Consider the following 12,024-nt stretch of genomic DNA (forward strand, 5'->3'; position numbering starts at 1 on the left):
CATAGAGCCTGGCGACACAAACTAGCTGAATTCTGATTGGATTAAAAACTCAGACCTAAAACTACAACACTGAAAGGAGCATAACCAAATGGATATAACATCAAGAAAACAGTATGTAGAATAATTATATATATATTTAGAAAAAAATACTTTTTTAATGAAATTGACTTTTATTATAATTACGATAATGATGTCTGATTATGTTAGGCCAGCAGAGAAGGCCTTGCTGGCCCTGACGGCGGTGGTGGTAGATAGATAGATAGGCATATGGTAGATAGATAGATAGGCATATATATATATATATATATATATATATATATATATATATATATATATATATATATATATATATATATATATATATATATATATATATATATATATCGAAAGTCACTCCAGTACAGTACTGTAAAACAACAGTGGGTCACAGTGAGCAACATAAAGCATTAATTAGATTTACTGTTGTTATTTTTTTAATCCGTTTTCAAGCATTACTGTGCTGTAAATAATGAAACAAAACTGAACATTAATTCAGTACCCAATAAAAAGCTTTCATTTGGCCACATCTGATAATGATCTGTCAATTTCAGTCATTGTGTTGAAAGATCATGGAACCATACAGATACATCTAGTTTTGTACTGAGCTTCTTTATGAATGCCCTGTACTGTGTTCCACTAAATTTGGCGTTCTATAATCTTTTGTACTCATGCACATGTAAATTTACCAATTCGTGTAAATTTCGATACATCGCGTTTTTTCGCTGTCCCTGTACTGATTAATCAAGGGATTACTGTATAATATAATTACAATTTTCGCTCATTTGAAATATGTGAAATTTACCTTTTTTTGTCTTTACTGACCAAATTAATCTGCTTCATTAAATATACGAAAGTGTAACACATTTTACCGACGAGTTTACATGCAAAAGTTTCATAATCCAGCAAAATGTATTTCGGCAGTCTCCGTAGTCCTGGCTCCTCCCCTTCTGTCGTGACGTCTCCTACTCCCGAGCTTCCCCCCGGATGGCGGACGCTGAAGGAGGGAACCCGCATTCGCTCGCTCCCTCACCTGGCCAGCCAGTCGCATGTTCGGAGAGCAGCGTCAGCACACGGCGTCCTTTGCTTGGAGCTCCGCGGCGTCAAGCGGGGATTAGGCAGTTTGACTACGCGCTTACCTTCTGGGAGAACATTTACGGGTATCCGTGAGGAACTTGAAGCACCAACGAGAACCGGGACCGCCAAGTGTTGGGAAACTTCCCCTTGCTCGGCCATCGATCCAAATATTTGGATGGAGGCACAACAGCACGTTTGACTCTTTACTCGCAACAACCGTGGAAGACCGGCGTGGAACCATCGCGACTCGTAGACGCCTGATCCTCTAGTTTTGTTCACCCTTTTGGTTGGCTTCGGATCGAGCAGTGCAGTTCAGTCCAGGGGACCCCCCACTTTCTTTCCCTCTCTCCCACTGTGTGTGTGGGGTCTTTTTTGCCCCCTACAGCGGGATTTGCGCAAGTTGCATGCTCGCTCTTTGTACGCGGTTCTAACGCAGAAGACCCCCCCAGGAGAGCAGAGGTGCCATGGCGCAGCTGTGTGCCGGGATTTGCGTGCTCCTCTTGACGCTGCACGTCCAAGGTAGGACCGTATATAAATAAAAACAAAACACCCAAAACAAAACACTTTTGTCCCCGTGTTTATTTGATTAATATATTTTTGCCACATGCACAAATGCATAAATACTTCACCGAATCAGAAAAGCGTTACGCGTTACATGTACAATTTGGAGTCCGTTTGCTGCAGAGGACTTGAGTTTTTTTTTCTTAAAGTGCAGTGGCATGGGTGGTCAGCAGATGGCGTTGTGAGCACTGCAAAGTTTGGCTAATTTAAAGGGGAGTGGGAAGAGGGAGCTGAAGGGGGAGTGGAAGGGTGCAGGGTTGGAATAAAATCATCCTTTGCTCTCCAGTTGTAATGGGATGAATATCCTTAATGTAATGACCCCCTCCTTTCTTATCCAAATCCTTTATTCCGCTTTGTGGATTCAACCCCTTTGGAGTAGGAAGGTTGCATCTTGGAATATATTGCACTATATTCCAGCCACAGTGTGTTTGTTTGTGTGTGTGTGTGTGTGTGTGCACAATCAATCCTGTGAGAGTCTATTTAAACACCAATAACTGTCAGTGGTGTTTGCATGGGAAAATATGCCATTTCTATTTGTGACCCCCCCCCCCAAAAAAAAAACCCTTCTTTTTCCAAGGTGAAAAACAAGGAAGATGCCGACCTTGCTTGCTCATGTTTTAACAGCGATGCATGGGATGCTTTGATCACAACGAGATCTGTGTGATTTGCGGCGAGATGATCCCCTTTTGCTTGTGGAGGAGATCAGGATTAGTGTGTCTGTGTGTGTGTGAGTCAGAGGATGAGGGTGAGGTGGGTAAAGCGTTTGAAGCTGTTCAATCAAGGGTGTATGTGTGGAAAACGTCTCCGAAATTGCACTGGACGCGTCTTGCGGAAAGTGAAAGAAAGACATGGGGAGCCAAATGAGATACTCCAAAGGGTGCTTTTACACGCAACGGCGTTCCAATTTTATTTTTCCACAGTTGGGATCAGCGCTGCATCCAAATGAGGAAGAGTGGGTGTATGTGCTTGAAAATCCGATTTGAACGACGGCTCTCTCAACAAATGACTGCATTCTAACTTGCTGAAAGAAATAAAATAAAATAAAATAAAATAAAAAAACGGAAAAACACAAGACTTGGCAAATGGGAAGTGAAAATTTAAACAGGAGTTCAGAACATTCCGGTGCCAATTCTAGATACCAATTTCTCCCATCGCAGAAGAAGATTGGAATGTATGAACACACAACCGTTCCATTTTTTGGACCTAATTTGGTTTATAATTGACGCAACTGTTTTTACCCAGCCTCATTCAAAAAAACGCCTCATGTCATATGTCCTCTGTCAAATTTGTTCGGCCCGAGTTCAGACCGAACCAAACGATCGGGAGCCTTTAACGTTCACGTTTGGAGCAGTTATTCCACCGCAGTTTTTTTTATTGCCTTGAATAAAGTGTGCGTTAATGGAAAGAAGCTGCTGTCTGAATTCTCGTCTGTCAGGCATGCAGCAACAAAAATTTTCTCTCTGTGGCCCCCCGGGGGGGGGGGGGGGTGTTAAAGGGCGTCACTGTTAATGCGCACCCTCTTGTTTTTAAGTCCTAATTGATATACAGCCTGTTCCCGACTCCGTCCTCATTGTGGATGCACAAACAAGTGGGGAGTGACCCGGCCAAAAACGCTTGCGGCGGCACACCCCGCGTCGCTAGCGGGAACAGGGCCCAATCGACCCACACGCCAGATTCCAAACGGCGAGCTCCCCCGCCAAAGAGATGATCGGCGCGAGCGGGGTAATATGAGCTCCTGCTGTCTTTGGCAGGCCACCACTCCAGACTTTGGATTTAATTTGAATCCTCCACCAGGTGGTGTTCAGTGGAGGTATGGCTCTGATGTCTCTTTTATTTAGTGGCAAGCGGTGAGTTATTAACACAGATGGGGGGGGGGTTGGAGTATAAATCGCCTCCCGGCCCCCCGTCCTTGGCGTGAGTCAGCGCTTTGGCCGGCGACATCCGCGCGCCCAATGAAGCCGATCTGCGCTGCGCCTTTGCTGTTGTTGTGATTGACGGCTATATGGCTAGGGAAGGCGTTCGCGGATTGTTGATCAATGCGACGTCCGAGTTTGATGCCTTTATGGGGGTATCAGAGGTCATCGGGGGCGGGATTGGAAGGTCTTGAAGTGGATGTTTGATGGTGACCGAGGCAGCAATGTGCCGGTCAATGCACATGTGTGTTTAATTAGCTTGCTGACTGTGCACATTTTTTACCTCAGCCAAGGCCGTTTGTTGGTGATCCAAATTGCTTCCACACAACGTTGAGCAAGCAATAACTCATTTGCTTAAATTTCGTAACTGGTTACATAATTCCCCAGAGTGTAATTCAAAAGCATGGCAGATCCTTGATGGAGGATAAACCAAAAACTGACAACCACAGATGACAGAATTTCAATTTCAACGTTGGAAGGACGTTCATTTTGCTACATTATTTTCAATTTCCTGGCGAGCAAGACGTTTTGGCTTTTTCACGCTGCACTTTGCCAGAAGTAGTACGGCATTAATACATCTGTAGCACCCTCCAAGTGAAAAATATGGAACTTGAGGATGGCAGTGTGGTGACTTCATAAGGAGCCGTCGAGCTTGCGAAGTGATTTCCCGGGTGCTAATTTGCCAAATAGCGGGAAAAGACGACCTTCTAACAGGGAGACCTAAAACCAATTGCAATGTGAAACGGCCTTTGTTTCCAGCCTGTGGTCGAAGTATGGCCTTTTTACTTTCATTGGGGATTTAATAATAACCACACAAAAATAACACCAAAAATGTGGGTGTGACCTTGGTGGAATTACACAATAATAATCACATATTTTTCTTCGAAAATGCCATTAGGATGATTTTAGGCCGCTTTTTAAATGATGAAAACGAACCAAAAACTGCAAAGCGTTTGCAATCACAAATATCTCAGCCAAAAAACAATTTGTAAATGGCAAAGACACCACGGTTGTCAGAACCAATAATCATGAGAGTTTTGGATTGGATGAGCCTTTATTCGTCTTTACATTTCACAGCAGCAAAGTTATGGAAGAAAGAGGAAAGGAAGAAATGGAAAAACAAAATACAGGAGCTGCTGGAAAGGCAGCCACTCTCATGAAGCCATCTTGAAGTCACAAGAAAAAATAAGATAACAAAATAATATGACAACACAAAAACACAGACAGCCATTCAAACTTAAGCACTGTCTGCACCCTCTTTGTTGTATGAATTAGTTCTAGATGAAACAAGAGAGGATCGAAGCATCCTTTCCACCAGTGGATCATGGACGTCAAGGTGAAACGTGCACATCTGCGACAAGCTAAATAGAGAAAGCAAACACGAAGTTCTAGCATCCATTGGCGAAAGAGATTCTCTTACATCTCCTGTCCAACGTAAATCCACTTCAATTCCAAGCCGCAACAGTTCCTCCCAAATCAAAAACATTGCTGGAATATTCATGCTGCCGAAAAGGCGCAACCGCTCAGCACAGTCTCCTTCTTGATGAATGTCGTGGCCAAAAATGTTGATAAAAGGCACTTAGAAATAAAATGTATTATTATTATAAAATGTTGCATTTTTTTTCTGGAAGGTCTTGTTAAATTTAATGTGGATTTTTGGTGCACCTACTTTCTGTTCAACAAGCAAGATGATGTTTAAAAAAAATGTCAGTTTGCATTCCGGAATGTCATCATTGAACTTGATGGATGGATAAGAAATGCTGAGGTTTTGCTAAAATGTTCTCGATTTCTCAGGGAATGATGCATCACAAATATCAAGACTTGGTGGAGGTAAGCCCCCCGGTTTGTTTGTTTTGTTTTAGTTTTTTGCTGGAAATTAACCCACAATAACAAAGCTTCGGCGCTGTTGTGATGGTGGAATTTTCCGCCGTTTCCCAATGAATGCTGCATGAAAAACTGTCAGACTTTGGTGGCGCTAACACTCTTTAGATTTTGGTCCACCGGCACTTTGTTTTTTTCCCCATTTTGCTTAACACACACCAAAAAAATATTTCTTTTCTTTTCCTTTCCTTTTTTTTTTGGGTGGCAGCATGCACTTTCGTTGATGTAGTGAACCGGTTTCAGGAATACGAGTATTTTGAGTACGATCCTTGTGTCTTTTATTTTGCGTCTAGTGTCTTTCTCAATTTGGTGTTTTGTAGGATTTAGATTGAGACGAAAGTGTTTGATAACGAATTCTATGTCGGCAATGGAAAAAAGGGGCCCGCAGGTAACATGTCATTCATTCATTCACCATGTTGTGAATTTGCATTGGCCGTTAAATATTAACCCTGCTCCTCGCAATGTCGATCAAGTAATATCCGTTTCAGAGCTTCAGGCGGGCTGCTTCCAAATTTCATATGCAAGGAAAAAAAAACAGTGTTTGAAAATTCATGCAAATGTATGACGTGCGTTTGATGTTTGACGCTAAAGCAAATTATGGTCTTGCCTTGCCACGTAGCATCCTACCCCCCCCCCCCCCCCCTTCGATAATTTGCTCGTTTGTGGCAATTTGTACCCTACGCCGATGACGGCGTCGATCCGTGGCTGATGTCACACGGGGATTGTAAGGTTTGATAGTTGGAGTGTGAATGCTAATTGCTGCGATTCCGGCCTCCACTAGCGCGGGGGGGGGTAATTCTCCTCTCGTGATGGATGGGGGCGTTCCTGGGAGAGTTGCTTGATGGCAAGCTGACAGTAGATTAAGCCTCATCTCTCTCTCTCTCTCTCTCTCTCTCTCTCTCTCTCTCTCTCTCTCTCTCTCTCTCTCTCTCTCTCTCTCTCTCTCTCTCTCTCTCTCTCTCTGTCTCTCTCTCTCTGTCTCTTTCTCTCTGTCTGTCAGTCTCTCTCTGTCTCTCTCGCTCTTCCTCTCTATGTCTTTCTGTCTGTCTCCCTGTCTCTCTCTCTCTGTGTCTGTCTGTCTGTCTGTCTCTCTTTTCTCTCTGTCTCTCTCTCTCTCTCTCTCTTGCTCTTTCTCTCTCTCTCTATCACTTTCTATCTGTCTGTCTCTCTCTTTCTCTCTGTCTGTCTGTCTCTGTCTCTCTTTCTCTCTTTCTCTATCTTTTTCCCTCTCTCTTTCTTTCCTCTCTGTCTCTGTCTCTCTCTCTCTCTCTCTCTTGCTCTTTCTCTATCTGCTCTGTCAGTCTCTCTGTCTCTGTCTCTCTCGCTCTCTCTCTCTCTCTCTCTCTCTCTCTCTCTCTCTCTCTCTCTCTCTCTCTCTCTCTCTCTCTCTCTCTCTCTCTCTCTCGCTCTCTCTCGAATGGAAGAGCTCTCTTCCTTGCTCACCGCGACTTCCTTTTGATTTCCCTGCTGTCAAATCTCTCCTGGAACGCCGCATGAAATGGAACATTTTAAGATGACGTTTTGTCTGCCGAGAGTTGCCCCGCAGTAATTTCCAGGCACTCAAAAAACCTTTTTGAGAGTGCAAATATTTGAATGTCTTTCTTTGTGCTTCCATACAACCCTTTGAGGTACAAATTAAAGAGGGGTGACCCGGTGCAGCTTCCTCGCATTTGAGCCTCATTTCTACTCCATCAACTAACGCGGCGTAGATCAGTCTTCCGACAATAGCTGATGTTGACGCTTGGGATTGCTTGTGTGCTTTGTACATTACTTAGGATGAGCGAGTGGGCATTGGGAGCCATTGATACTTAAGGCCAAGAAAACCTGAATAAGCTAGTCCTCGTATATATTTGACAGATTGCTGAATGATCATCTATTTTTGATTTTTTTGTGTGTGTGTAATGTTTTGTCAGCATGTTCAATGACATTTTTATACGGTGAGAGTAATACAGTTTGCCAGTTACTACTCATAATGTGATGGTCTGAAAAAAATCTGAATTGAAGATTTCTACGACTTTGTTTGAAAATTTGAACAACGGTTGCACATATTTTTTTTTTACGATTGCACTTTCTAGGAAAAAAACACGATCATCATTTCTCCAAGTAAAAAGACAAATGTCACTTTTGTACCTTGCTGAATGAAAGACACACTCTTTCATTTTCTGTTGTGCTTTGATATAAAAGAGAATCACTCTTTTTATTTCGTTGTATTTACTGACTGTGAAATAGAAAGTTTCCACTATATGTACACAGTATTTTCCGGTGTATAAGGCGCACCCAAAAACCTTCATTGTCTTCAAAAGATGACCTTATATGTGAAGTAATATTGAGCCACAACAGGTCTCACAACGACTGTCAGCAGCCATGACTCCATTTCCCCCCATAGAAGCAGTAATGCATAACCCCAGGCTCTACAGTAGCACCTTATAATGTGGTGTGACTCATATTTGGTGAGAATTTATATATTTACTTATTATATTTGGAAACAATGTTATATATATATATATATATATATATATATATATATATATATATATATATATATATATATATATATTATATATATATATATATATATATCAGAATCAGAATCAGAATACCTTTATTCGTCCCGCAATGGGGAAATTTGCATATATATATACATATATATAGTGTATTCGTCCCCAATGAATGGTGTATTTTCAAACTGTTTCCATATATCAGGCGCACCGGGACTATAAGGCGCACCTTCAATGAATGTTTTTTTTCTTCCCCTTCTTCTTCTTCTTTTCCTTTCGGCTTTTCCCTTGACGGGGTCGCCACAGCAAATCAGTGTCCTCCATCTTTAGAGGTTTGATCCGCATGTTTGTTTTGGCCAAGCTTTTACGTTGGATAATGTTTTTTTTCCCCCTAATATACTATATAAATATAAGTTTTCCAAATATGCACACCACTCAATATTACTTCACATATCAGGCGCACAGGCATATAAGGCACAGGGTCATCTTTTGAAGAAAATGAGACCGGAAAATGCATCCACACTGTCTCTTAAGGAGGATTTTTCCCTCATTAAGGTTGCATTTGGGCGAGTTTGAATAAAACATGACTTAAAAGCAGCAACACTGCCTGGTAGCTAGAGGGCCATCCCTCTGTGCGCAAATAGAATCAAGACAGAGACTGAATGATGAATTAAGTTCAAGCCGACGGCCGAGGCCTGCACTCCGTTGAAGGGGGTGAGCATCTCGTCATGATGAGGAATAAATTAATGGTTGAAATTCCCAGCTGAGCGCTTTAGACGCATATTTCTTCTTTGCAGCGCTCAGGTAATTCCAACGAGTTCCTTCCGATGTCGCCCGGAGTGTCGGACTATTTGTAGTCATCACGTAAATGTCGACTTAATGAAGGCTGTTTTATGCATGGTGCTTCTCACATAGTGACAGGTGCCTCCTGGAAAGTTGGAATAAATTTGCCAGCGTTTACCAATGTCGCTGCGCAAGATATAATTTGATGTCTATCGTGACTGGACGGGAGAAGAAAGTGTGACGAATTGTGAATTTCTGTTTAAAAGGGCAAATTTGGCTTTGCCAACTCAATTGGTTGAATGGATCAAAGGTCCATGATTTTGAACATTGCACTCGGGAAGTTAGCAAAAGGGAATTAAAATTAAGAAAAAAACATCACCAGTTTCGCCAATCACTCCAAAATGATCTCTCATCACACTACCCAAAAAATAACTGAACTTGAAGGTGGCCATTTGGCTTCTGACGTAACTGCTTGGTGTGAAATCTGTAAATTGTACCTCAACAGACACCTGACTTTTTTTATTTAATTTGTATCCATCCGTTCATCCAACCTTATTCCTGATTCGGGTCGCTGGCGGTGCTGGAGCCTATCTCAGCTATCTTCGGGCACGAGGCAGGGGACACCCTTAATTGGTTGCCAGCCAATCACAGGGCACACAAAGACGTACAAGAGTCACTCTCACACTCACACCTAGGGACAATTTGGAGTGGTCAATCTGCCTGCCATGCATGTTTTTGGAGTGTGGGAGGAAACCGGAGGACCCTGAGAAAACCCACGCGGGCCCGGGGAGAATATGCAAACTCCACACAGGGAGGCCGGACCGGGACGCGAATCAGCGACCTCTGCACTGTGAAGCCGGTGTGCTTACCACTCGACTACCGGGCCGCCTGGAGATTTTTTAATCCAATGTTATTTATATTTGGTGCCATTGAATGTCACGGTCTGACGATATTTTGGATGATTAAAAAAAAATGTCAACAGGAAGTGAAATCATGTTGAAGCGTGTAATGTAGCGCTCCACATTTTGCCAGCTGGTTGTTCATATTTGGTTTTGTCTTGCTCTTTGGTAGTCACCATGTCAGATCGGAATGAAATTGGAGCCAGCGGCTGGGGGAGGGTGGAGGTGGTGGGAGGGGTGAGGCGATGTCTATGTGCAATTTTCTGCTTTAAATCCTTGACATTCCACTCTGTTTCAACTGGAATAGCAGAATCAGCAAAGCGAGGCAAAAGAGGAAATCAATGAAGGGGATCAAATCTCGCCCCAAGCTTTTCTGATTCGGCATTAATCTGTCTTCAACATTTCTCCTTCTATTTAGCAGACAGATTCTTGTCGGGGGGATTAAGCGGTTCAAATACCCGCTCAACTTGACTGCGGTCCATCCCGACCGTTTTCCTCTCTCCTGTTTATTTATTGGGACATTGCGGGCGTTGTTTGAGAGGCTTGTAATGCCTCCTAAATTGATCTTACCTTACAGTCGAAACGCTCCTTCCGCTCGCTCTTAGCTCACCGATCCATTGCTTGAATCTTTCCTCCAACTCCGGCCACCTTGCCTTATGTCCGCGTATTATGTCACGGTTGCTCGTTTCCCATGTTCCTCGGCGAAGCTGATAGCCTTCAGTTTAAACTGAGCTTCATAACCATGTCTCTGCCATTTTCAGGGTTGTTAAAACAGCAATGTTCTGCATAAAGCACATACCTGTTCGTTTATACACAAACCACGCCCACACATCCCCCCTCATGTTCCCTACCACGTCCTCCTCATGGTGGTCTCTAATACGTCCGCACTATAGGGCGCACCGCACATTTTGAAAAAAATCTGAGATGTTTATGTGCGCCTTATGGTCGTGAAAATACGGTAATCTTCTCTGAAGTGATTTTGGAGGAATTTTGACAACTGGCTGTGTTTTAGTTCTTTATTTATCATTTTTACGACACAAATTGGTTTGAAAATAGCTGTTCGGATTGTTTCGAGACTCTTCGGCAGTTACCATGGTGACACAATTCCCGGCTTACAGCGCATCGACGAGAAGGCAAATAAGATTTATTTCTTTGCACAATCTTTATGCAGAGAAGGCAGCCTTCCTGAGCTGTTTTTTTTTTTTTTTGCACTTGTCTAAAAAGTATTAGCGATACAAAGGTGCGCTCTGTTGTTTGAACCGTTTCCTTTTTTAATGAGTGATGATTCCGGCTCATTTCATGCGCTGCGATGATCTCTCTCCGAGAGATGACAATGCATGAAAGTAATAACAGTGCCTCTTAGTGTGTGGGTTGAGGTTCTGGCAGCGACGGGAAGGTTTTGCATCGAAAACACTAGTTTGTTGTTTTGCTGCGGGGGATATTAAGAATTCACAGCAGAGGTGCGACACTCGATTCACATGACTCGACTTGAGTCCCTAATCGGCAATTTAAATGAGCTGGGCTACAGTTTATCACGTAGAATAGAATACAAAGATTGGACGTGACTCCGACTTGGTATTTGGGGGACTCGAGGGGCTTAAACTAACATGACTTGACAAATCTTCCCTGTTTCAAACCTGGCATCCGTGACGCAACAGTGCAGAGTTCACTTCATGAAATGTCATTGAAGTTGAAATCAAAGATTGTATTTGGGGGAAAACAAAAATCAAAATTGACAAGTGTCAACATGCACGGTGTGCAACTCAAAGGTAAGAGGCACAACAACACCGACCGACTTGGGCCCGACAAATGACTTGAAATCAATTGCAGACAATTAACTCTGTGAAATTTGGCAAAATTGAATCAACATCAACATAAACAATTTTGCCTCTTTCACTTTGTTGGAAAGTTCAATAAATATGAAACGGCAGAGTATTCAAAAGCAGTCAATTTGTTTTCAAATAGATGGATAGATAGACAGACAGACAGACAGATCATTCAAGTAATCTGTTAACAAAATGTCATTCCGTAAAATATCGTTATTGTTACAAGCGTATAGAACGCTAGTGCACATGCCACCTCACCCCCCATGCGCCGCAAAGCTTCTTAGCGGCCTCATCCTGTGCCGGCGAGCAGCGATAAGACATTCTTCCAGCGACTTTGAATCCTGTCGCCCCGCACTTCCTCTCCTTGGAAGATAATGGCACTCTTTAAATCAGTTGCTTACCTGTGAAATGACACGGTGGTTTGTGTCGTCCCCCATTGGGAATTCTGACATGTTGAACAGTGATAATGGAGTTGATTGGAATTTTGAACATGATTGCACACACATTTTCACCCTGGATTGGTCACCAGCAGCTCAAATCACCAGCATTA

General features: G+C 42.9%; 1 protein-coding gene across 6 annotated transcripts in view; it reads left to right on the top strand.

Moving 5' to 3' along the window:
* Positions 1-1,010: 1,010 nt before the first annotated feature.
* Positions 1,011-12,024, top strand: part of nectin1b (nectin cell adhesion molecule 1b) — a 201,650-nt gene continuing 190,636 nt past the window's right edge. The window contains exons 1-2 of one of the 6 annotated variants that reach the window (XM_089012996.1): positions 1,011-1,632; positions 5,382-5,417. In XM_089012996.1, the coding sequence (XP_088869122.1) occupies positions 1,578-1,632; positions 5,382-5,417 (91 nt within the window). In that variant the 5' untranslated portion in view covers positions 1,011-1,577. The remainder of the gene's footprint in view (positions 1,633-5,381; positions 5,418-12,024) is intronic. The other 5 variants (XM_089012993.1, XM_089012995.1, XM_089012998.1 and 2 more) reach the window with 5 other exon arrangements.

The sequence above is a fragment of the Hippocampus bargibanti genome, linkage group LG14, assembly GCF_051943395.1.
Source record: "Hippocampus bargibanti isolate YZ-2025 linkage group LG14, ASM5194339v1, whole genome shotgun sequence".
Taxonomy (NCBI): domain Eukaryota; kingdom Metazoa; phylum Chordata; class Actinopteri; order Syngnathiformes; family Syngnathidae; genus Hippocampus; species Hippocampus bargibanti.